Source organism: Ixodes scapularis, unplaced genomic scaffold, assembly GCF_016920785.2.
Source record: "Ixodes scapularis isolate PalLabHiFi unplaced genomic scaffold, ASM1692078v2 PGA_scaffold1__304_contigs__length_218370807, whole genome shotgun sequence".
Lineage (NCBI taxonomy): Eukaryota > Metazoa > Arthropoda > Arachnida > Ixodida > Ixodidae > Ixodes > Ixodes scapularis.
This window is the reverse complement of record NW_024609846.1, coordinates 172,205,853-172,231,556: the sequence shown is the minus strand read 5'-3', so window position 1 is coordinate 172,231,556 and position 25,704 is coordinate 172,205,853. Positions and strand designations below refer to the sequence as shown.

General features: G+C 47.3%; 2 protein-coding genes across 2 annotated transcripts in view; both read right to left on the bottom strand.

Annotated features, from left to right (window-relative positions):
* Positions 1-1,208, bottom strand: part of LOC8052664 (retinol dehydrogenase 13) — a 47,942-nt gene extending 46,734 nt beyond the window's left edge. Inside the window, exon 1 of the mRNA XM_042291001.1 lies at positions 1,134-1,208. The gene's annotated coding sequence lies outside the window, so the exon portion shown is untranslated. The remainder of the gene's footprint in view (positions 1-1,133) is intronic.
* Positions 1,209-4,776: 3,568 nt separating this feature from the next.
* On the bottom strand, positions 4,777-24,333 carry LOC8026674 (protein NipSnap). Its single transcript, XM_029978327.4, has 9 exons — positions 24,213-24,333; positions 23,424-23,566; positions 23,317-23,362; positions 22,411-22,502; positions 19,325-19,536; positions 17,138-17,169; positions 14,937-15,025; positions 12,504-12,587; positions 4,777-5,418 (listed from the first exon to the last, which is right to left on the bottom strand). The coding sequence occupies exons 1-9, from the start codon at positions 24,281-24,283 to the stop codon at positions 5,354-5,356; spliced, it is 834 nt and encodes a 277-aa protein (XP_029834187.2). The 5' UTR covers positions 24,284-24,333; the 3' UTR covers positions 4,777-5,353.
* Between the last annotated feature and the right edge of the window lie 1,371 nt (positions 24,334-25,704).

Here is a 25,704-nt window from a genome sequence, read left to right as displayed (position 1 = left end):
CATCGACCAACGCTTGTTATCCCGACCATCCGACAAACCTTTGCGTTTTGTGACGCCACGCAGCACCTACGGATGTCAGCCATTGACACTGGCGAAATTCGGGGTGCAGTTTCGTACATAGGCTCATGAAAGGTTTAATTAATAACGGGAGATCATATATCAAAATAATAATGACGTTTGTCTATAAGAAGGGTCCCTCGACGTAACGAGCGCAAGAACTTAAGTACTTCCGGTTTCGACCGGACAATCCCTTTAAGTGACAAAATTAGTTCCCAAAGGGACGAAAAGTTAGACTCCAATGAAAAAAGTTAGTTCCCAATCAGATCTGTTGATCCTCAAAGGGATCAAAGTCACTCCCCAAATTGTAGACATAACACGCTCAAGGGACCAAAATTAATCCCCTGAAGGGTTAAACTTAGTCCCTGGTGCCCTGCTGTAGAGATCAAAAACACTCCTTTTAACAGATCAAAACTTCGACCTAGAGGGATCAATGCAAATAGGCTAAAAGAAAAGGAAGGGACTAAACCGGCGTTTTGCCGTTTTGGGGGGATCACTCTCAGTGATATTGATTTAGTCCCCCAAAAAAAACAAAATAGTACTCCCTTTTTTCTTTTTTTTTTTACAAGACTGTATAACGGAGCAGTGGTGCCCCGATGACCGCGGGGGACTGTCGCCATCGAAGCCCCTGGCTCTAATTAAGTTTGGGAGTTTAAAACAGAAGGAAGTGTGAATGAAGTTCGGGCAATGCAGACACCTAACACCGGTGAAGCCTCTCATCTGGGACTTTCACTCTTTCTAACGCTCCAGCGAGGGGAAAGCGCCATAACCCTTTCCCCTTTTCTCTCTCGCTCTCAAAATGGCGAAGAAGGGGGAGGAATAGTGTCGCGGTGGAAGGAAAAGCCCCGCCAAATTAGGCCCCACTATCCGGGGAAGAGTGGTGGCATTCATTGTTGCGGAAATGCCCGAGACACGTGCCGCGCGCCACTTCTGGGAAGCACATGGCGTCTGAAATCTAGCTCAGTGCTGCGCTCTGCCGCCACGATCTTCGCAGTAAATAAAAAGAAAGACGGTAACTCGTGAAATAAACAAGAGCAGAAGCCACGTGGGCCAGCGGAAAAGACGAGGGGTCTCACATGACGAGGTGGTGACCGGCGGGGCCGGGGGTGCGGGAGCCCCGGAAGGAAAGAGGCGTCCGACACGGATGGCGGCTGGTAGCGTACTCCGTTTATTCAACGGTAAACAAACATGGGGGTCAAGCGCCACGGGGACGCACCCCTGACAACACGGGCGCCCTGGTAGACAGTGGCGCCACTTGCTAGTGTATATGGAAATTGCGAAAAATTTAAATACAACAATCTTTCCATGGGCTGCACGTTGCACTTGCATGAACGTACTTTGCGCTACATTTATAACATGGAGCGGGGAAGGGGGGGGGGGGGGGGGGCTGTTACAACGGGCGATCGCCTCGAATGCCGCTGACTTTTTACTCCGCGTCACTAGTTGCGTACTGCAAAGTCGGGCGAGGGGAGAAAGGGCAAGCACTATGAAGGCCTGGGGACCTCCTCTCCTCTCTAACAATCCTAGCCTTTCCCTTTCTCCTTCGCCCTCCATTGCCCTCCTCTCCCGTCCCGCCTTCCTAGTGCTTGCCCTTTCCCTCTTCGCTTGGCGCTGCCTTCGCCTGGACTGCACACAACTAGTAACACAAAGTATATAGTGACGCCACTGAGACGATTGCAACAAGGCAATTGGCAGCCGCCATCTATCGGCTTGGGCGGGAATGCGCGTGCCATATTAAGACACTGGCGGCCATATCCGTGTGCGCTGCTGCTGAGCGCGTGCTGACGGCGAGCTTCCGCAGTCCTTTTGGAGCGTGCATTTAGCACCATCAAGGTTGCCGGTCTTAGCAGGCTATTAATGTGAGCTCGTTCTGAGCATGCGCTCTAAACAGCACCCACAAATATGGCGTCCAGTGAATACCTCCTCTAAGGAGTATTCACTGGCGGCCATTAGCCCCGAGAGCGAATTTTGCGAAAGTAAATTTTGAAAGAAAAAAAAAGAAGGGAGTATTACTTTGTTTGTTTTTTTGGGGACTAAATCGATGTCACTGAGAGTGATCCCCCAAAACGGCAAAGCGCCGGTTTAGTCCCTTCTCTTTCTTTTAGTCTCTTTGCATTGATCCCTCTAGGTCTAAGTTTTGATCTGTTAAAAGGAGTGTTTTTGATCTCTACAGCAGGGCACCAGGGACTAAGTTTAATCCTTCAGGGGATAAAGTTTGGTCCCTTGAGCGTGTTATGTCTACAATTTGGGGAGTGACTCTGATCCCTTTGAGGATCAACAATCAGGGCGCGGCGACAAGCGTCGCTGCGGTCGCCGCGCCCTGATTGGGTGAGGTGTACCGTGACGTCAGGGCGATGACTCCGCTCCGCCATCTCGCATCGGCTCGCTTCCCAGCACCGGTTTCCTGGTTTGGCGTTGTGTGCCGCAAGCTCTTCGGGGATCTCGACTTCGTTTACCCGGTGTACAAGACGTTGGGTTAGGCCGATATTGACGTGCTTCCGTACATTTTATAAGCCTTGTTGTCCCTTTTACCTTTAAAATTGGGTTACAAATCCCGAAAGCTATCGGCGGAGGCATTTCCGGCGATGAACCTCTCCTTCCGTCCACACGACAGAAGGCAATTTTGCGAGGGATCGGTGAAGCGGTGGCGCAAGTGTTTCAGAAGCTGGAATTCTGTTCCTTGCATGTTCATGATTTAGGACGATATTACATCCCGCTTACAAGGCATTTGAAGTGGCATATATATCATGGGCCTTTGGCATGGTCGGCAAATTAGCTCGCTACCCCGTTTTGCGCTGCCACTCTGCATGCGCTGGTTCGCTGATGTTTTAAAGGCTCTGTGTCTGATTATCTTTGAAGTGCCCGTGGAACAGGGTTGTTTTACATAAATGTAGCTTCTTCGTGAATTAATTATATAGTTTATACACGTATGCAGGCATATTTCTTAGAAGATGCAGAATTACTGGAAATTAGTTTGTATGGTAGCAGCAAAAACGGCCGAATTGCCCCCAGTTGCCTATACGAATTGAACTGCCTAAAATATGCACAGCAATAGTGCCGTAATTTCGAATGTTTATACTTTTTCCTGACATTTTTATTCCAGCCTTGGGTATTCGCAAAATACACCGTTTAGTCTGAATTGTCATTTCCAAATAAAAGGGACACTGCTGCAGGTCTCCAAAAGCTTCCTCAGCCTCCAAACTCCCTACAGCTGGACTCTCTGACAACAGAGGAAAACAGGAGTAAAAGCAATCATTCGAACGTCTGTCCAGTGGTAGATGCCGCGCTAGCAGCAGAAAATGTGGAACCTGTGAAGGGCGACAGTCTGCGTGATAAAAGGTTTTGGTATTTTAGCTTCAGTACAATTCGATTTAAGTAAAATCTCAATTTTAGGGCTTAAGAGACTAATAACGAGCTAGACACCTTCGTTTACGTTTGTTATACATTACTTGAGGGTTGATATAAACAAGTCCACAGATACCACCCGTGTAGTCCATTGAAATACTATCCGAATCCAGCAAAGGACAAATGCGAGCAATGTATATAATAAATGTTCCTTGTTTTTTTACTTTGCCCCTGCACTTCGGCTGTCTTGTGATTCTCCCCCAATGGCCCAGACTGTATTTAGCATGTTGCTCGAGCAGTATGCAGCTTTTCTGCTTCGGCGATCTTTGTTTAAAAAGAAAGGTACAAAACAAATAGTATACATAACCTGCCAATTCATTCAGACCATCAGCAGCATTTATTGTGCGAGATGTAAATCTATAGTGATGCTCCTGCAATTGTGGCCATATTTCTTTATTTTCATATACCAGCTGCGATTCATGCGTTGCCTGCCCTGTCAACAATGCTTAAACTGTTGGTTGAAGTTTCGCCTGTAGCTACAGACCATACCTCAATAATGGCACATATAAAAATTTACACTTCCTACGAAAAACACGCCAAAAAGAAATTAAATAGAAACGAGCGCGCCGACAGCTAGCGTCGTCACAGCCTCCACAGGGCGAGCGGCGCGAGTCGGGGAAAAATTCTCTCCTCGCCGTGACGTCACCCCGGTTTGCCGTAAGGGGGCGCCACGCGAACCCCACTTATTCGGGAAACTGACACGTCTCTCACAATAAAAGTATGGAAAATTTTGAGATGGACGCAAGAGTCTCTAGCAATATAGTTTGTTCTACCCAACTCCTTAGGTAATCATTTGTGGACAGGAATCATTCACTGTGTCAATTAGAGCTTGGTCGGTGTTATCTGGGGCCCCCTTTCTAATTACCAGCATAAAATAAAACTTAAATGCATAAAATGAAGCTTGTAAAAACACTTTGGTCCACATGCATTTCCAGCCCCCAAAGAATTCAAAGAGAGTGCGACTACACTTACCGCATCAGATTGTCAGCAGCACAGTAAATGGCACTGCAGACTGCACAACACCATACCACTATACTTCGTTTGACACTATGATGAACTGCAGAGGACACTACGAATTTCCTAAGCCAGTCCTATGCCCTGCGATGTTCACATGAGCTTCAGTAGGGGCGCAACAATGTGAAGGAACCAGAGACTGAGGAAATACGAAAGTTGACACCAAGAAGAGAAGACAAGGAGATTGGCTGGGGCAACTTGTAGCGTTTGCAGCGGTCCATCGTATCGTAAAACGAAGTATAGTTGCAAGTTTTTCTTTGCCCGGTTGTCAGAGCATAGCGAAGTGAGTGAGTCTAATTGTACCAGTTTGAACAGATTTTATTTATAAACTAAAGCTTGTGTATAGCTACAAGTATTTACACTAAATTTTCCCAACAAGGTATAGGTCCTAGAAAACATTAACGAGAGGTCCAAACCGCCAAAAATTGATGTTTTCACTTCCATAAATGAAATGTGAAAAAGAAAAGTCTTCAGAACGCAAGACGCGAGATAAGGTTGTAGATTTTCTAAATAATAATTAAAGAAAAAAAAAATACTTTCGCGCTTTTGTACCAGAAACTGTAAGTCACTCAGAGAGAACATTCTAGTTGTGCACCCAGTAAAAACGAGTGAAAAGAGTAGAATACTACCAAGTATAGAAACAAGTAACAAGTCCCCAGTTAAAAGAGCGAAAAAAGTAGAATAACAACAAGTAGAAGACTCGAGGACAAGTAGAAGATTGCAGGATTACTAAGACAAGAGAAACAAGGCGTAGACGAAGGCATCCCTCAAGGCTCCCAGGTCTTTGCACTCGCACAAGACAACGACTCTTCCTCGATTTGGCTTTGCCACGGTGGAGTAGCGACACGGCGGAGGGTTGGTGCACGAATCGGCAGCACTACTTGAGTGGAGAGAAGTCCGTGGGCCGCATCCACCGGGATCTCATCTCTCGGATCAGCGGAACTGCAAATTAAAACAGACGCTTTTTCCCACCGACAGCCACACGAGTGCAGAGACTTTACGAGAGCTAGTCGAGGTGCCTCATGCTCCCCGCAATACAGCAGCCGTAGGAGACAGATTGACCAAGTGTACAGTTAGGGCGGTCTAGAAGAGGAGGCGTGACTGTGGCACGGGCGAAGGCAGTCCCGTGATTCGGCACACGGAGCGGAGTAACACCGGTGCCTAGATGGCAGTGCCCCAAAGTTCTAAATTTGAGATGTCGAGATGTCAAAATAAGGAGGAGGAGATATTTTGAAGGGGGACATTAAAATGATTTTAAACATAATTTCGCGTCTCCAGGACGTAAAAATAATATATTTAAAATTAATTTCAAAGTGGACGTCAAAATAGTCACCACGGTACTTATCCTCCCCAGTCCAGTTTCAGTTTTGGTATGGAGCAGTTGCGTTTTTTTACTTAATTAAAGATATATGTGATGCTGTAGCAAAATATTGGTTGGGTAGTCTTCTAACACAATATTAAATCGCGTGGCAAAAAAATTTTTTTAGGATGGGTGGGGGGTGTTAGTGTTCTTTTCCACCAGCTTGCCTGCACTTTCGCTTTTACTTTCAATAATCCTATATGTGGGTACACTCCTGCACAACAAGAGTCAGTTGAAGGTTAAGAAAGATGGGACAATACCCTCCCAGAAAGCTCTCTGCTTGTCATGATTGCTGGTTTCTCTTCTGCAGTTGCCTTCTCTCCAGCGTTCGCTTCGCTAAAGCGGAAGGACTGGAGGTATTTGTGAGAAAAGCTTGTCCCACTTTTTTTAACTTATACAGGGTGTTTCAGCTACCTTGTCCCAAAACTTTAAGAAATCTGGTGCACACTATGTGTGTCCAACCGATACAGGGTGGAACTGACAAGGGGTGATTTGGAGTAGCTCTCGTAGTAGGATAGAACGGGTCTTGGAGCAGAGATTCCCACTTTTGGAGCAAACAATTTTGAGCTTTGATGTCAGAAAATTTTATACAATCTCTTTGAAAGTTAGCTTGTGGAAAATACTGCGGTTGTTGGAGTGTTCGGAGTCTATTTAAAGTGCCATACCTACAGGGAACCTGGCTGCTAGATTTTTTTTTTTTTTTTTGATATGGCGGTAATTTTGCAATGTCTCAATTAACCTATTAGGAGTACCAATGGCGTCTTTGGTCTGTGTTTGACGCAAAAAGACAGTTGTGGCTACTTGCAGGGTTTGTATCACGCTGCTCTAGCTCGTATTCCACCTGCTACTATTCATAGAGCAACCAAACAGAGCACATATCTACTCTAACTCATCAGAATGAATAGCGCTGGCTATTCATTGCGATTGATGTGAGCACCGTTCGCACAAAAACCAAAAACTCTTCGTTAGGCATCTACAAACCATGGGTTTTGGGTTCAAAGCAAATTCAAAGTGAATAGTGGTCTTGGCCAAATATTTTTGAATCAAATATTGAATAGTTGCTGGGCCTTTCTTCAAGCCTTTGACTACTGTTACACCTTGCTTAAATTAAAATTCCGCCACGCTCACAAAGGTTGTCCCCGAGCTTATAATTGCTTACTTATGTGCTCTGTTAAATTTAATCTAGCAATATTTATAGACTGTGGCCTCAGAAAGTCCAATACTTACATTGGGATGGCAAGTAAATGACAAATTTTACATAAAACTAAACCTATAAAGGAGCCCAGTCATACCTAAATGAGGGGATTTATAAATCAGCTTGTATATGCAAATTCTTTTTGATTCTGGATTAAAGAAAAATCACAAATAAAGGACATAGGTTGTTAGAACATCGCTGCCTAACATATATGCTTGCCACAGTTAAATTTTAAAGATTTTATCGCAATGTAAATATGAACAATCACAACATTTCCTGTTTATTATTATTATTATCTCTTTAATACAGCAGGCGCGCGCCTGCACAAAACCACTTTGAACGTGTGTTTTCCGCCTCAGCGCGCGACTTCGCTGCGGCAATGCAAGTCGGGAGATAGCGGTGTCAGCTCTGCGGGTATTGCTTCTCAGCAGTGCACTGGTGCTTGAGGAGAAGCGCACAAAAGGGGGTTAACTCACCGCAATCAACATTTCGAAAAGTATGAATATCGATGTTCATTTTGAAGAGAATATTACATAGCGTATTATTTGAAACTATCATTTGAAAATTTGAATATTCGCAGAACCCTACTTGTAGAGGCGGTGGCAAATTTCGCGCGCCGCCAAGACGGCGTTTAGTTTTAGCTTATGGTATGTTGCGCTGAGCCTCGGTCATTCGTTTTGCTTTAGCGCTTGCATGTGTCTTACTTTGTTCCGTCTACTACGAACGGAGTTGTATATCCCCCACGGGGGGTCGTTGTCCGCGGGCATTGCCTCTTACCCGGGGCTCCAGACACACAAATCTACGCGGGCGTTCGGGGCAGGCACCGGAGTGCGGCTATCATCGGCTGGAGCGCCATTTCGTAAACTGGGCCGCGTCTCAAGCTCGAACGACTTCCTCGAAGACTTCGGGTCATGTTCCAGTGTTTCGTGACTTCGACTCGAGAGGCACCGGGTGCAACTGGTGTATACACGCCGGCGTGGACCCGGCATCGTGGGAATATCCACGAGACGGCTTCCCAGGCGCGCTTTTCGTTTACGCTGAGACTCTTGCCCGCGCTCCGGGGGAAAGGACGTTTGCTGGCGGGGCACGTTTCGACGATTCTCGCCTAAACCGAGAGCCAGTAGATCTTCCTCGGAACATAAACATACCGGGGTTTAGACTCTCAACCGCAGGGCCCGATCTTAATGACCACCTCGGCAACAGCAACGAACTCTCGTGCGATAGGTCGAGAGTGCGTCGGGGCCTCGACCCAATGGGATGCAGACAAAGCCCTCATTGGACAGAGCGGTTTCCGGCGCACTGTCTTAAGCCCTGACCGAGCGTGTGAGCCTCGAGTTGGAACGGGCTTGCGAGCCCCTGGCTGTTCTCCTCCCGCGGTCCGCCGCGTTACCTGCCGCACGCGGCAGCCCTTGTTCGCTGGCTACTTAGCCATCGCCCTCACTGTGCGCGGTAGGACACTTGACTTCGTGTCTCGCGATCGTAAGCCTGTGAGGCCAGTTATTCCCAGTTGTTTGATTGTATCGTGCACTGTTCAAGTAAAGTTTTGTGTTTTAATCGAACACTAAGCGGTCTTGGCCGTCCCTGCCCCAAGTCCTCGCCGCCTACAGCCAGCTCTCCAGCAACCAGCATCGTTCCACGGTCCCCCGGCCCTCGACGGTAGACACCTCCAGGGTTCCCACCGAGGTCCGGGACAACAACCTTACAACTACTCTACTCCTCGCACATAGTACTTAGGTACCCGAAAAAACAACTGTATTTTCCTCATTTTCATGCAGCAGAGCTGTTAAGGGCTAGTTTCTCCATGGTCGTGTCCATCCTCAAATGGCCTGATGACACAGATCTCTGGACAGCTACCGCCATCTATGAGCGACGGCGGCAACCAGACAACTGGCAAGACGGTTGTCTGGTTGCCACCGTTACTCATAGATGGCGGTAGCTGTCCAGAGATCTGTGTCATCAGGCCATTTGAGGACGGACACGACCATGGGGAAAAACTAGCCCTTAACAGCTTGGCTGCAAAACAATTCAACAGAAAAATATTATTTAATTTTATTTTCAGTTTTAATTTTTACAGCCCTATCTTGTTAATATGGATATGCTATATAGGCAACATTTCTGGAGACAAACTGGATAACTACAACGTGTCCCCCCCAAAAAAATTTAGTGTCATTTTCACGGCAAAAATAAACTATGCACCGCCGAAAGCTCATTCTCCACCCAAATGTGGGGCTAGCGGTCTGAAAATGATGCCAAAGTTTCAGCACTAACTGTTATCCAAAAGTTATCCGATTTTCTGAAAATTTTGATAAAAAATGGGGCCAGTTTTGGCGTGTTTTTTATAACTGGCGTCATAAAGCTCTATGTATTCGAGAGCTTTGTCGGCTGCCATGTTCCCATTAAAAATTTCAGAAAATCACTTATAACTTTTGAATAAAAAAATGAAAAATTTTTACAACCCCCTGTAACACCGAATTAGAGCGCAGCTCTTGAAGACGTTGAGGGGGAGGGACGGAGAGGAATGGAGAGGAGAGTATGCCCCTCCTCCTCATCCGTACCCTCCTCTCCTGCTCCTCTCCCATTTAGCGGGTAATTTGCGTTAAATGTCCCGCTAAATTTAGCGTGAACATTTTCCCGCTAAACTTAGCGGCGAATTTTTTTTGCTGAATTTAGCGGGGAAATTTTTTCGCTAAATTTAGGGGGTAATTTTTCCGCCCAACTTAATGGGGAAAGTTTTCCACTAAACTTTGCGGGGAACGTTTTCCGCCTAATATAGCGGGGAAATTTTTCCGCTAGTGGGAAAATTTTCCTGCTAAATACATGTTGCTGCTAAATTTAGCAGAAAGTGTTGTCCGCTAAACTTAGGGAACTTTTTCTGCTAAATTTAGCGGGGCAATTTTCCGCTAAATTTAGCGGGGAAAATTTCCGCTAAATTTAGCGGGGAAAATTTCCGCTATATACATTTTTCCGATAAATTTAGCAGGGAATGTCGTCCGCTAAATTTAGCGGGAAAGTTTACTCCACTAGCAATTTTTTCCGCTAAATTTAGCGGGAAAGTTCCACTTTCGCGGGGAATTCTCCCGCTAAATACGTTTTTCCGCTAAATTTAGCAGGGTATGTTGTCGCTAAATTTAGGGAATTTTTCTGCTAAAGTTAGCGGGAAAATTTTTTTTCCGCTAAATTTAGCGGGAAAATTTTTTCTGGTAAAGTTTGCAGAAATTTTTTCCTCTAAATTTAGCAGAGAAATTTTCCCGCTAAATTTAGCAGGGAAATTTATCCATGATGCAACACGCGCTGACGCCACGAGTTAAGGGGTGTCCAAACAGGACACTACAAAACACACGACTCCGACAAATCGTGAAAATTGAAGCAGACGCGCCTGCTTCAAGCCCGCTTCAATTTTCACGATTTGTCGGAGTCGTGCGTTTTGTAGTGTCCTGTTTGGACACCCCTTTACCCTCGTGACGTCACACGTGACAACATGTGTGACGTCATTATGTGAACTGTCCCATAATGTAACGTACAGCTACACTGACGCCGACGCCACTCATGCCGGAAACGGGCGCCTAAGAGCTGTGCTCTAATAATAGTTAGTGCTGAACCTTTGACATATGGTTCAGACCGCTAGTGCTACATTTTGGCAGAGAATGAATGTTCGGCAAGGGATAGTTTATTTTTGCGATGGAAAAATATGGAAAAAGCCAGTAAATATTTTTTTTGGGGGGACACCCTGTAATTACATTTATCTCATTTGTTGTAATCTGCCGACGGAAGCAGACGTGGGAAAATGGAAATATTTAAAACGAACAACTCGTCGCCAACCGTGATTTCGCTCGACCTTCACTTGGGATAGTAGGCCTGGCCTGACTGCCGAATGCCGGACGTTACAATGTCCCTCCGGAGCGTTCTGCGATGGTCTATTTATGGCGGTAACTCAATCTACAGGGCCTAAGGATCCTAAAAATCATAAAATTACCGTCATGCGCGGTGGATTTCCCTATTAAAATGTCTATCAAAGTCCCCGGCACGCCCCCCTTTCTGAGATGACCCCGGAAAACGGGAGGGGCATCTCTTTATGCGTCGGCCAATAGTAAGCGAAGGATTCCGGCGTCACTGCGCATCACCAACGCGGCCGACCGCCGACCCGCGGAGAAATCTCTCGAACACGCGCGGACCGTTGTCAAGGGGCCCGGAGTTTGTGATAGGCAGTCGTCGTTCGTCGCACCGCACCGTCGCGCTGCTACTGCAATACGCAGTCGCATTCCACAGATAACAAGGAAAAGTTTGACTCGTTGACGTGGAAAAATCGCAAAGCTGGTTTTGGAGCCGGGATTCACGGGAAGAAGGAACATGTGTCCCGGAAACGCACGCCAGCAGACGCCCCGGGAAGCAGACGAGCCGACGCGCCGACGCATCACCCCCTAGCAACAAGCTTGCGGGGAGAAAACATAGTTCGCTGGTTTTGGAGCGATAATTGCGGACTATGTTTCCCGCACCACAATCAGTTTACGTTTTTCTCAAACTCTAATTTACAACAAGATTAAAAAGTGTTGCGATATAATAACGTTCGCATTCACTGCGAGATGCAGCATTTCCATTGGTGAAGTTTTAGCGATGGGCAGGGAATGGGGGATCTTCAAGAGAAAATAGTCCCGATATATTTCTACTGCCATCTGCTTAATAAACGGTTTTGTAATCTAAAACTTTGTATACATATTAACTTGCACCTACTACGCAATATAACAACATAAACAGACGATCGCAGAAAGCTCCGGAGGGCCGATTTAAATGCGGCCTAACACAAACTAAATTTTTGGCTGGGTAGCTCCGGAGGTAGAGACAGCGTCCACACAGTAAGCCACTACCCTACGAGCTGATAACCGAGCAGTAGACATTTCAGGGCTTACCGCAGCAATATCGACAAAAGAATGCGTTCACACGCACCGAAGCGAGTAGTGCCCTCTATAAATGGGTGTAACTAGAATACTAGACCATTATTATGGACAATTCCCATTATAGATGCTTTTTTGAGGGAATGAAGGTCTCCCTATACCCACCAGGCAATAAAGTCTGGTTTGACAGGTGGCGCCATCTTATGGAGAATTTTTGCAATTCCAAGACGGCTCAAGCAGCAATCATTGGACCCGATCTCGAGCTTCAGTGTTCGAGCTCGTTTTCGTACCGTGACCCAGTGCTCGTGTCCAATCACTCGGTGGCTAAGCCCTCCCAAAGTTGCCCCTTTTGGCCACCAGTCGCACGGACTGCAGTCGACCGAGGCGCCTCCTATTTACCGTCCTGGTGCAATTGGCAAGACAGCACTGTACCCTCGTCCTTCCCTTTCTCTGTCTTTTCATTAAAACTTCAGTTGAAAGCAGCGCTTGTCCTGTTTTCTACTTGTCTTTTGCACTAACGATTTCTGTGATGATTAAGCAACTAGACCGTCCGCTTGTGTCGTTACAATCTCCCCCGTCCCACCTGTGTAGGCGACGCATTCGTCCCAGCCGGGCTTCCTCCAGTTGTCCTCCCGGATCTCCTTCCTCGCATGAAGGTCCTTGTACGCTGGAACCGAGTGCAGGCGGATGCACATTAGAGGGAGCCGTTTCTTTCTTCTGGCCAAGAGGAGGCAAACGAGCGCACTAGCCAACCAGGCAACGCACCCTACACATCCTAGGAGCAGTCGACGGAGGTCTCCACCACACACACTCGCAACGAGTGTTCGCTAAAACATATTATTGAAGTAGGTTTTGCTACAGCATCTTCAGAATGGTCGGTTCAATCATCATTGCAGAAACCATCTCACAATTTGCAAGTGCACCCTCTATCAGTGAAGCTGCAAGCACAAGTGGGGAGGAGAGACGTAACCATGCTCGACGTTAACTTTTTTGTGTCGTGTTGTCAAAGCTAGCGTAGTTTCTGCAAGCTCTAATACCCTAGTTACACTAGTGCTCTTAATGTCATTAAGCCAACGACAGTTGACCCAATCGCGATCGGCCGGAGTTGGGCGGCGCCAACTATCACCGAGCCGCTAACAATCATAGAGTTCAACTCAGTCGGCCACTTTCAGTTATACTCGATTTCACCTATTGATCTACCGCAGGAAAGGCTATATGCGCGAGCTCCTTGCTCTGGTGCATTAAGGGCAGCTGCCAACGCTACGAGTTCGTGCCTCTAGACTTTGCTGAGGTACAACGTAAGGTGAAACGGATTATAACTGATAGGTGTTTACCCCAATAAAGCTAAAGATGGCAGCATCTGCCGCATCGCCGTCCATGGCCAGCGCAGGCGAAGCACTTACTATTGTGCAAGACTGGGTGAGGTATCTAGAAAGTGTAGTACAGCAAATATGTCGGAAAAGCTATGGCTCAGGAACAGAGCTGCCGCTAGAACGATCACGGCATGTTGCGAAAAGCCAAAGCTAGGCGAGGGCGGCCATTGTAATGTCAGTGCCGCTAAGACTTTCATAGTGTCTCTCTTGCAACGAGGTAGAGGGGTACTTAGAGCGATAAACTAGTGTCCCGTTCACCAGGCGAAAGTGACCCCCACTTGTCTGCCGCCATGTTGTACAATTCTGACACTAGACATGTGACCGTACCAAATCCTGAGGCTTTTCTGCAAAACTGAGCCAAGATTTGTATTCCAATTGCTGTAAAGAAACATGATGAACTATATTTTCAATACTGTTAGCCCCAGAGATCAGTCTCTAGCTCTGATAAAAACCCAAAATACAGCAATGCGGCTGATGGCATCGAGTGGAGTCATTGAGAAGCTGCCAAAGTTTTTGTCGTAAAAGCAACATTTTGGATTCAAAAACAAACGAAACGTAACTTGTCTCGTCGGTACTGTTATTAAAGATCAATAGGCAATTATTTGTGAGCGGTACTTCGTTAAAATCTAGACGTAAAACTATAAGGTCACATGTCTAGTGGTCAAAAATGTGCAACATGGCGGCGGCCAATTAGGGGTCACTTTCAGCTGCCAGTTTATTGCTCTCAGGCCCTCTACCTCGTTGCTCTCTTGCTTGAATTTGTGTGAAACCTTCTGATTGTCGTTTCTTTACAAAAAGTTTATTTTGTTTTAAGTGTTTATAATAAATAAAAAGTGTGCATATAATTCATCTGCGTCGCTATTTTAAAAAAAGATAATGTGACATCAGCTTTGGTTTCGTTTCGGTTTAAACTGTGTCCCTTGACGTGCATCTCTACTGGGGTTGTTAGGCCTATGTACAGTGTAACGCCGGACAATTTAGTTCAGCTTGATGACAGTTCGGAGATGTCAACAATCGTTGGCTTAATGACAGTTAAGAGCGCTATTGTAGCTAGGGTGTTCGAGTATCAAACCTATTTGTGCTAGCGCACGGCCATGTGACATCTCCTTTACGCGAGAGTTTGTGCGAATGAGGAGCGAGACAAAGCCACGTGCTCTTGCAGCAGCGAGGGGCTACAGCAGTGTGGAGGCTATGCTAGCCTCAACAACATGTCCCAAAATAGTCGACGCCCAGTAGAAGTATCTCGCTTCGCACCAATTCTCGGATCCTGCATTATTGCGGGCAAGCGAACGCGGCAGTTTAAATCTTTTACCTGTAATGCTACGTGTCTTTAGAGTCCTGCAACTCAAGCAGCGCAGTCATAAACGTGACTAGAAGGCATGCAGAATGGCACAAGTTCAGTCTCTGTATAGAAAGGTGCACCCTGCAATGTTGCGGAAAAGTCCGGAAGTTACATGTCGGCCATGAGAGGGGCGACAGACTGACGGCCGAGCTCATTTCTCTGCCTCGTACCAATCCCGTGTTGCTAGCCTACACTAGTTAGAACAAGTGGCCGCTCGTTGTACGGCCCAGTGAAGGGCGGGACCAGCCGACAGTAGTGGATGCGCAAGGAGCGGCTCTGATGGACGGGAAAGAGGCCTCACTCCAGATGTGGTGCACCATGTACAGCTGCCCAATCTGGGAGAAGAAGCCAGCCACCGCATTGGCCCTGCGGAAGTTGATGCCTCTGGCCCTGAAAGAAATGCGCAAAAGTCAGGGTGGAGGTAGACGCTCTACCCTGTGCCTGCCCAGGTGTCGGGACAAAATGCCGATAGCAGTTTCGTTACCAACGCTCGGTCCAGTCTAAGAAATTTCCCGTAAAAAGGAGCATGCACCTGCCTCATTGATCTTTAAAATCCGAAGCTTACATTTCTTGCCACTTCACGGAGTTTGACCAGAACGTCTCATTATTTGAGATAGTGTGGGGAAAGCAAGGCCAAAAGTGTTAAGAGTGATTTGCAAGAAGTCCCAAAAGATGGTTGCCCACGAAACCAAACTCTTTATAGCTTGTCCTAACACTCGCTGCACAATAAGTTGCCTAATCCTCCCTGTTTTTTTTTCTGCGACTTATTGTGTACCTATTCATGTTTCTGCTCGTTGATTCAGTCCAGAGACAATGTACCTTGCTTGTTTATTTTGCTTTCCAGATAGCACAGTGTCAATGTCTGTCCAGTGACAAAATTTGCATTTGCTTCATTCATTTCTTTTTTTGCTCATATGTTTCCTGCAGCGACGGTGTCCACCTGTACATGCTTTTGCAACGTTTTGATCGTTAACTGCTTTTACTGTTCCGTTTATGCCTTTCCTGCTCCAACCATCCATTGGTCTGCTCTATACAATAAATAAACAAAAATAAAGAAATACTGTAATACCCAGAGAGATGCCTCACACCCGAAAAATAGCCAGCCCCCTATTTTTGGCATCATTTGCCATTTTTTCTAAAACGCCAAAAGATAGCCCACTTCTAGTAATCGCAGGGTACTGGCTAATGGTGACCTCGCCAAAAACGGTGTTACCTAAACACGAAGGGAGATGAGCAAACATTGCTGACTGGGAAGGACAGTCGTCTTTGGTTCACCGTCCCTTCCTGCGATCACAAGTTTTGAGGGTCACAACATAGAAAACTACTGTCGAGACCGGTTATAACAAAGTCAACGGGAATCGGAAATCGCTTTGCTATATCCGCTTCTTCGTTATATATAAACTCATACAAATAAGATGAAAAAAAAACAAAAAAACGTTCAGCCTTTCCACTCTCGTGAAGAAGGAAGACCAGCAGAGCTGTACTCGATACACTGTGTGCTTCATCTTCATCGTCGTCTGTTTTTCGCGCTGTTTCCTGCGATGAATTCCCACCGACGCGCCCAACTATCCATTCTTCTATTATAGCTGGAAAGGTTGGCGTCATCTACGAGCGACGGTGGAAGCCATACTGGTTGTGTGCTTGCCGCCGTCACTTATAGATGGCGGTAGCTGTCCAGGTAGGTTTGTGTCGACATACCGGACATGATCCTGGGGAACCTAGCCCTTAACAGCTCCGCTCTAAAAAAGAAAAGATAACACGGGTAGTCACGGGCACATGTTTACTGAGCCTGCAGAAAGCAGTCGAGGCTTCCCTTCACGTGTCCTCTGCTAGATCAGAGCGGCTTCTCGCCAACTGCGAGAAGCTCCAATCAAAAAAGATCCTGCTACGTATGAACCGTGTCAACAGCTGCGACGGCCCCACGAAGAACGCCGATGGTGGACGGCATTCTTTACGTTTATTCACACTTCATTCAGGATGGCATGCCACGACGGCCTCTCAGCGCGTGATGCGGTAAAGCCGCTTCCCAAATAAGGAGCGGGGAGCAGACACCATTGCAGAGACTGCCGCCAGCGGCTTTCCAGCATCTTCTGCAGCCTGTTTTGGGTAGCTTCTTGGCTTCGAGACCTACAGTAAACTTTCCGAATTTTATTCTTTTTTTAAATTATCACAAAATTTCTCCTCGCCATATCTGCAGGAGCCGCTCAATTTCTTTCGCTAAAAACAGACACAAATGCATTGAAAAAGTGCAAACGGGAATGGGAAATCATGATCACTTCGCTCTAGCCACTATTTCGTTATAAACGACTTCGTTATAACCGATCTCAACAAAGCAGTTTTTTTATTTTTTATATTGTACTGAAAGTTAGTTTACTTATTATTTTTATCCAATTTGCTGTCGATTTTAGGTGGGTTATCTCTTGGGATATAATGGTAAGTTCCTGCCAATGAGAATTTAAATGCAACCCTATGCGAGCCGAAAGGTAGGAGTGGCAGTCTTACCAGTTGTTGCCCCACTCAATCATTGTTCCGGGCTGAAAGAGAAAGAACCCTGGTTAGGCCACCCCCCGGAGTGAAAAAAATGGAGCATGAAGACCTCCATGTAGAAACCTGCCAATGTCAGTAAGAGAACTCGAAAGATCTCTTTTATCGCAGATTAACTGGTGCGGCGTAGCCAACCCCGCCTAGAAAATAAGTCTTGAGCATGGCATCGTCATATGTACCTATCCAACTGGCAAACATACTCAAGCTCAACGAGATTCCCCGGCAAAGTGGCAGACGTCTGTGTCTTGGCGTCACTTCCTGCTCACGGCGATGCAGGTGCGAGATAGACCGCTAACAAAGGTGTAAGGCCAGATGTGGGCCTTGCCCTCTGTTGTCATATAGGACACAGTCATTGACGTTAACTGTGCCGTTACTCACCGTCCCCTTGTCGGTAAGCACAAGCTTCCCTCAATAAAAATTGTTTTCTCGGTGCTTTGATGCCTCGTCATTCGTGCCACCATTGTGACGCAACTCGAAGCGAATATCGAAGAGCTTGTTATTTGGAACCACAATTCGAGAATTAAATATCTTCACAACACCACAAGTGAGGGGTTACTGGCAGATCTATTGATACACCAAAAAGTTGTGTTTAGGACTTTTGACCCCACTAGTGAATGAAGGCAATCAATGGAGTAATATGCTGGGTGCTTCACAGAATGCCAGTTAAACTGTTCCTGCGGAAACTGTCCATTCCAGAGAAAAATATGACTGGTGCCATATTTTGACCAAGTAAGGTCCGAAGTAATTTTGAATAAATACATTTTCTAAAAACAAAATCAACAAATGGTTCCAATCAGAAATTTTATAACCATTGCCGAAAATCACTAAATAAAGTAATTTTTACAAAGACTTGGAATATCTGGGATGCATGGTAGTGCAAAAAATTTAGTGCTTGCGCTACAAGTGCGAGGCTGGCGGAGCAAACAACAAGAAAAATAAAGAAAACCATGCGGTTTTGTCAAAGTTGAATTTAATTTAGGTACTCCAAAGAATAAAGTATGTGCTCCAAATATTTCAAACCTTTACCAATTAATTAGACCGATCTTACCAAGCGTTCGGCAAATCTGTGATGCCACCATAACTTTAACTCGCAAAAAGCAGGCGGCAGTGCACGAGACGGCAATGAGTCTTGGGCTCTACATGCGCAGAGCTCCAGCAAGGTTCTCGCTCGTGCAAAAAGACTGAAGCTTCCTCGATGTATTGTGGCAGCAGCGACTTAGCCAAACTGGTTGGCGAGATCGGTCCATTGTTTTCAACACTGCCCATTGAGTTTCCAATACAAATTGCTTATTTTCACTAGTTAGAAGGTTAATCATGCTAATCTAATCAAAAACTAAATTTACTAAATGCCACATACCTCAATACCAAACCAATACGACACCCGTAATAATTACGCGCGACGTATGGTTTTTACACAAACATTCTGGCCGGCGTTCGGTGAAAAACCCACACAGTATATGCAAGAATATATGTTTCTCGAGTCCCTGACGAGATGAGAATGACAGAGAGATCCTTCGATCCATGACACTTCAGCTTCTTGTGAATGCCACATGAATGTTTGGACATTCACACATGTGAATGTCCAAACGGGACATTTCAAATGGCACATGCCGGTTTACAACTGTCCTCGATGGAGGACTGGAGCTAGCTCATTACGCAGGTCCTGACAGCTACTCACGCGCCGTTGGCTATCAGTCGAGGCCTTCGCTGCTGTTCAACTTTGAGCCTCCCGAAACGGCAAAGGGAAGGGTAAGACGGCAAGAAGGTCAAGCCTCTTTGTGCGAGCCAAACCCAAATGGCTGCACCTCTTCGGACTTTGTCCTGCTGCACCGCCGGCCGTGGCGGAACCGGTGGGGTGCACTTCATTGGCAGGTCGTGTGCGACGTAACGGAAAAGGTGAGGAGGAAAGCCGTGCTGTTTGCACGGTTGATGTCCAAACTAAAAATAAACAGCCAAACAGTAACTTTCTTTCGTATGGTAGCGAGATGTCGCTTTACGCCGTTTGAAGTGTCACGTTTGAAAAGGTGTCGAGCGTGTGCTGGAGCCCGGGCATTCGAGAGATTTGCCCATCCATGTCAGTGACTACAGCACGCCGCTTTGCTGGAACTCCCAGGCTGCGCGAGCGAGCACAGAGGCGGGGCCCACCTTGAGCACGTAGGAGCGTATCTCGTACATGCCCCCGTGGTGCTTGGGCTTGGGGTTGCCCCAGAAGCTGAAGGGGAGCATGTACTGATTCTGGCGTGCCCGCAGGTGCTTGGCCTCGTCCGCATGCAGCTTCACCAGGTCCGCGTCCGTGTTGCACACGTTGATGGACCCGTGCGCGGAGCGCCAGCCCTGCTTGAAGCGCCAGATGTGCACTGGGCGGAAGAAGGGGGGCACAGTACTAATTCAGGATGGGTTTAAGGGGCGCAAGAACTTCGGAAAATGTGTTTCCGCAGGTGTGCTCACGTTAAAATTTCCTAGTGTTGCTTCCAGAAAGAAAGGTGAGAACCAAATTATTTTCAGACACAATTAATTTATATTGTGGATTTTGTGCTGGAATCACTGAACCTTCATACATTAGTACTATACCTCATTAAAGTGGGCATGGAGCATAAAATTGCCAAACCAATACAGATACGGCATAGGTCTTAGACATACTTACTACTTGGCACCTGTCAGTTTAATCCCGCTGAAGTTTGTGTTGTGATGCAAGACAACCATTTGCTCAAAAACTTTTACAAAAAAAATAAATGAGAAGCTTTTAATGACGATTCCAACGAATGGAATCCCTCAAAAAAATTAAATATTTGCTTCTGTAGGCAATGTATCGAGGAGACTTTCGCCCTGCAGGGATTACATTTTCTTGTATTAAGAAAGCTCGAGCCCCAAGAGAGCAGTACGGCACTACCTGCAGTTTGTACGTACAGTCAAACCCACTTATAAAAAACCCGAGAATAGTGAAATATCAAACATAACAAACCAGTATTTGTTCTGTGCCTTTGAGTGGCAAGACATTGCTCCAAGTTCTTTTGTTGTCTTTGTTTTCTCCCATGCGCTCCCAGGAGCACTCATTCTTTCATCACTTTCATTTTTCTTGTAGTTCATTTGCTTTGGTTGGCTGTTATTAGATATAAAGGCAGACCTACAGAATCGTCTCCTGCCGGAAAAAAAAAGTACCATTTCCTTTTTTAATTCCCTTTTGCACTCTTCTCTCCCCCTCTCCCCACAAGAGCAGGCCTCCAAAATACTCCCCACAAAAAGGAGAAATGGAAGGAGTTTGCTTCTTTCTGGCTCCTCGTCGGCCTTCAACATCGGCTTTGATTGCTGGTGTGCGGATGCTCGATTCTGGTGCATCAGAGCACGAGCGGCATACAGAAGATGAGAAGCAAGAACAGATAGGGGCACCAAGCTGCCCCAACCTAGCTGAGACCACTGAGAGAGTTGAATCGCTGCTACAACTTCTGTCCTCATCAATGACACACCACCAAAACATCTTGACCACGTTGGATCAGTCGTATAAAGCGGCTCAAGCAAGAACAAAAACAAAGAGAAACTAATGGCTTTCCGTCAGTTTTTCTGGAGTCGGTGCAATTTCTGTGCTGATAGTACCGCTGCCACACAGCACGCAGTCAAAATTTTGGCACCTGCAACAAAAGAGTAGCCTAGAATCTCATCAATCCATTTTTCGGGAGATCGCAAAACATGGAGCATAACTCGAGGAAACAAAACAACTGGTCACATTCTCGGCGGGCCAATAGATGCGACGGAAAGGGAACGCTTTTGTAGTTCATTAAGTGTGTAAGTCGTTGGTCTTGGAGCACCCATATTTGGGCAGAATTAAGTTTCTCATGAGACAAGTTCTTTCGCGGGCAGCCACAACCCTTTCTCGCCGCCTGGGCAGCCGTTCGACGAGCACGCCGGCCCTCGCGCGGATCCAGCAAGGTTCTTTTAGAGTCTTGGTCAGATTGAGCCCAAAGTCCTCGACTATGTTTGCCCACTTCCCTCCGGGTCTAGATTTACAATCTGCAGTGTGACAAGTCTAGTGTTTTTCTTGACTGAAATTCAACTTCCCTTTTTACAATGCTAAAATTTAGACGAGACCAATGAAACAGCACTGGAACAGCCTCTATGTCGTGCAGGCGCACCTATGCGACAAATCGCATTAAATTTCGTGCGATAAATTTTTTTTATTTGCGCATAACAAAAAATTGATTTGTACACTAAAAGCCTTCGTCAATCCCACGGAGTTTGTTGCAAAGGTGTCTATCAGCACTACGAATGGTTACCTAGAAAATGTTCGCTTACAGTTCTGTTCAACGTGAGAACCGTACATGAACGTATTTCTTATATAATAAGGTTATGAATGGTGCCATTGATTTTGCTCTGCTTCTTACCAAAGCTAACCTTTATGTTCCTTTGCACTCCTTCACACATTCCATTTGCTTCAATATTTGTTCAATCAGAAGCAATTATAATTCATCACTTTCCTGGAGTCACACGTCAACACAGCTACACCCGACAGTGGTATCTGTGCAATAGTTTCTGTATACTGCAGTTAAACTGCTACCTTTTATACCATATATCAGTGACAATAATTTGCAGTGAAGAAAAAAATTAAACTTTTTGCCGATGACGCAACAATCACTCCAGAAGTATTGAAAACTAATGGCCAGAGAGATCAAACCAAATACCTAGAGACTGACAAGCTGAAGAGACGGCAGGAAAATTAAAAATAACAAGGGCAAAATCGTACACATGAATGCAGCATGCAAAAAAAGAACCAAAAGTTCACACACAATGTTGGTGGATGCCCCTAAAGGCGATGGGTAATCCTATGAATCATCATGATGCAGAGTCGAGACACCGAGGGAACTAGCCAGAAGGATGGATGTACAATGACATGTCCATCCCTCTAGTTAGTTCCCTCATTCTAGGGCAACAATTCCAAACACATACCAGCTTGCCTGCCTTATTACTTTCCAAATCAGAGATGGCGCTCTACACCAACCTGAAGCACAAATACAAATTCGAGACCCCGCATTTCTTGGCTAGTTTTTCCGGGTCAGCCGAGCCTCTGGGCAAGTTGACCAGGCACTCGAGACAAAAGGACAAAAACTTTTTAGGACTTAAGCTTGAGATCTGTGGACACGAGGCAAAAGCCATGTCGGCCCCAATGTTTCTGGGATAGCCAACTGCCTCAGACCAAGGACGAGCGACCAAATCTGTTAGGGAGGGAGGGCTCCACTTACGGTACTGGTCCTGGTCCCCGATGACCACCTGCCAGCTGCCGATGAGCTCGCAGTCTGGCGCCTTGCTTTGTAGTAGCTGGCAGTAGGATTCACTTTGCGGGAGAGGAAGGGGAAGGTATAGGTGGCGCCCCCCGTACTCCGTTTACCCCTAAGCAAACAGGGCAGTGGAAGCCAAGCCCTCAAAGGACCCAAATACTTCGATAGAAAAAATATACATTTCACTCCGCTCATCTGCATTAGACAGCACGCCTAGAACGCAAAATCCTCCCCTAGCGGTGTGGACAGTTTCTGTCCGAGAGAATGCATGCGCGTCGTGCTGTCCATGCACACTGTCACGCAGCAGCGAGGGAGAGTGCTGCTGCCTGCACACCGAGATAACGGATTCGCCGAGACAGCAGAGATGACTGTCCCAACAGGCGCTCGAGATACACAACAAAAGATGGTGGCAGCCACCTCTCCCAACTCCAAGGGGGAAACCCCAAGGCTATAATGCATGCAGCCATTCCAACTATGCAAAACCTGTTTGTGTCAATGCCATTTCTGCGGTTCATCACGATGGACTGCGCTGGACGCTACAAGCCATCGGCGCGAATCCAATGCTGTGCGAGTCTCAAGTGACCTGTGGGACGAAGGCAGTGACGGGCGGGGCAAATTAACTCATGCGCACAATGCTTAATTGGCTGGGATGTGGCTCACGACGTCGGCTAGAGTCCAATGTAAAGTGAAACAAAGTAAGTTTTCGCCAGACCGATCAGCCACCTTCCTTCAATCACCTGACCCCACTTTCTGCGCGCGGGTATGGGTGGCAGCGTGATCATGCGGCAAAAGATAGACTGGAGCGTGGAGCTTCAATTGCCCTGTCGGCTCTGGGGTGTACGGAGTATGGGACGCTCGGGCTATACTCACTATCCCCGCAGGTAGGGCTGGACGGCGTCAGGCTTCACGTCGTGAACTGCAAAGAGGCAAGGGTCAGCGCTGCAGCCTCGGCGGCCGTCCGTCGGTGGGGCGCTCACTCTGCAGCTCGTACACGATCTCGGTGTCGGACAGCAGCCGGGAGTGCGAGTCCTTGCCGGGCTCGATCTTGCGCACGTGCAGTAGCTTGCTCAGCCAGCCCTCGGACGAGTTGAGCTGCCTGCACGGGGTCGTGCTCAAGGCCCTGCGGCCGGGGGAGAGGAGCCGCGTGTCAGAACCATTCACGCGCGTGTCCCTTCACGGCGCAGCCGAGCCCCACTCGACGGGCGATTCTTGGGCCCCGAACGTTATGGTTTGTTCACATTTAAGCTACAACAGCCAAACATACAAGCTAGCCCGCGCGCACCCCTTCGAGATGTGCCTTTCTAGCGCGAGCGCTCGTTCCGCGGAAAGACGTTTCAAAGCCGAGGTAACTGTGGCCGAGGTCTCGTGCTCTCGCGCTTGTACCTTGGGCTGCAGTCTCAACATAAGGGTGAATGGAGTAGAGCAGAGGACAGTGGTGTTACCCTCCATGTCCTAGGAGGAAGCTGCGTGCTCCTGACCAGATTGTCGCCGAGTGCACAAACGTCGTCGGTGCCGTCAAACTGACGCTGCTACGGGGCGGTGGCTATTTCTCGCTCCTTCCTTGAGAATGGGCCAGGAGCTGGTAATGCAGCCTCGCGGCACCGTGAGTGGGCCCGGTTAAAGCCCCGTTATGGGTGACCTCTGGCCGTTCGGAGGCACACAGCTGAGGCGGTGGCGGCACGCGAGCGTCGCTCCAGCGCGGCGGAGCGGCTTGCGAGCAGCCCGCGTCCGAGGGAGCGGTGCGTCCAAGAAAAGCCAGGGCCTACCTCTTGATTTGGGGACCCAGGGACGCCGAACAAGGCGCCAGGAAAGACTTGATCTTCCACACGCACGCCATCGTTTTCGGTTCCCCCGGCCTGTGCCCCCGGCCTCTCGTCAAATCTCGCGAGCGATGGAGCGATGACGCGGGATGACGACGCTTTGGCGGCGGTCGCCTAGCGACCGCGTCGTCCGAGCTCCGGAATCGAAACGTCCCGTGGGTGGATCAAAGGTTCCTCAAACTTTGAACGCCCAGCGACGAACTTTGGACTGTACTTGGACGAACACGGCCCACACGGCTTCGCGTCAAAATAGTAACCGCTGTAGTAATTTACAAGAGGCGCGAAGGCGCTTTTATGAGCGACGCTAAAGTTGTTCCCTGGGTCCCGAGAAATTAGAGGAACAGATTTTACAAGGACGGGCACGTTTTCTCGAAGCTCGGTTTAGAGAAATCTGAGTCTCAGTTTAGAGAAACGCCGGTTATCGAAAAAAAAAGAAAAAAAAAGAAAAAAAAAAGACTCCTTTACTTTTTGCGTGTATCCCTGGAGCGCGTGTTCGCCCCACCTCCCCGGTTCACGTCACTTCGCGGCGAATCTGCGGCAGCTCATTACAAAAAAATGTTAAACCACCTGGCCCACCGTGCACGCCGCTTCGCAGCGACCGAATTCGCTAAAAGGAGGCTCATCACCATTTTCTCTAAAGCAGGTTTCGCTATAAAGAGATTCTATAAACTGGGGTCTCTAAACCGGCGTTCGCCAAAATTGATTTCCTCTTGCTCAGCCCAACTTTAGAATCAGACGGGTGACAATCCAGCATGCCTGCTGTGCAAACGAGACGTCCATGGGTCTTTATGAAACATAAATGAACTCCACAATGAAGGACGTTCACTGTAGCTGGAGTTAACCTGGACAAGAGTGAAAATTGCATGCTGTTCATGACTTAAACCTTTAGCAGCCTCTACCCTTGGGCCAATTCAGAGTAGACTTTTTTCAAAAGTTCATCAAGCAACACTGGCGGTCGTGATTTCTTGGGCACAAAGCATGCGATTGGATCCAAGTCCTCGACAAACGCTGATGCAGTTTGTCGAGGACTTGCGATACAAATTACAAGCCAAACGCTCACTTAACCCTCAGGTCCAACACATCTGCTCAGAGTATATGTGCCCTAACAATGGCAGATTCTGATAATTGGTGAAGCAATTACTGGACGGCACACACTTTTGAACAGGGTCTGCGTGGCCCAATGTGAAAAAACAATGCCAAAAGCCTCGAGATCTCTTTTGGGTGCAGTCTGCACTTGATTTCCAAACTGCAAAGTGGAGAGAACAGTGCAAGGCAGATGGCAGATGGCGGTCTTACAAAAAAACCCCAAGCCGAGAACTTGTGACGTTTGCTTGCAAGAATTGTAAACACCCCATGACGGGCGAGACATCACGACAGCCCCACATAGGCGCGCAACACACATTAGGCAACTCGGTTTCCACAAGTTATACTGCAGGAA

What these genes read in the sequence shown, in the direction of transcription:
- LOC8026674 (XM_029978327.4), bottom strand. Translation starts at nt 24,283, where the DNA reads ATGGCGTGCGTGTGGAAGATCAAGTCTTTCCTGGCGCCTTGTTCGGCG. An exon ending in ATTGAGTGGGGCAACAACTG is followed by an intron (nt 15,026 to 17,137) that starts GTAAGACTGCCA and finishes CATTTCTTTCAG; the next exon opens with GGCCAGAGGCATCAACTTCC. An exon ending in CATGGTGCACCACATCTGGA is followed by an intron (nt 12,588 to 14,936) that starts GTGAGGCCTCTT and finishes ACTCGGTTCCAG; the next exon opens with CGTACAAGGACCTTCATGCG.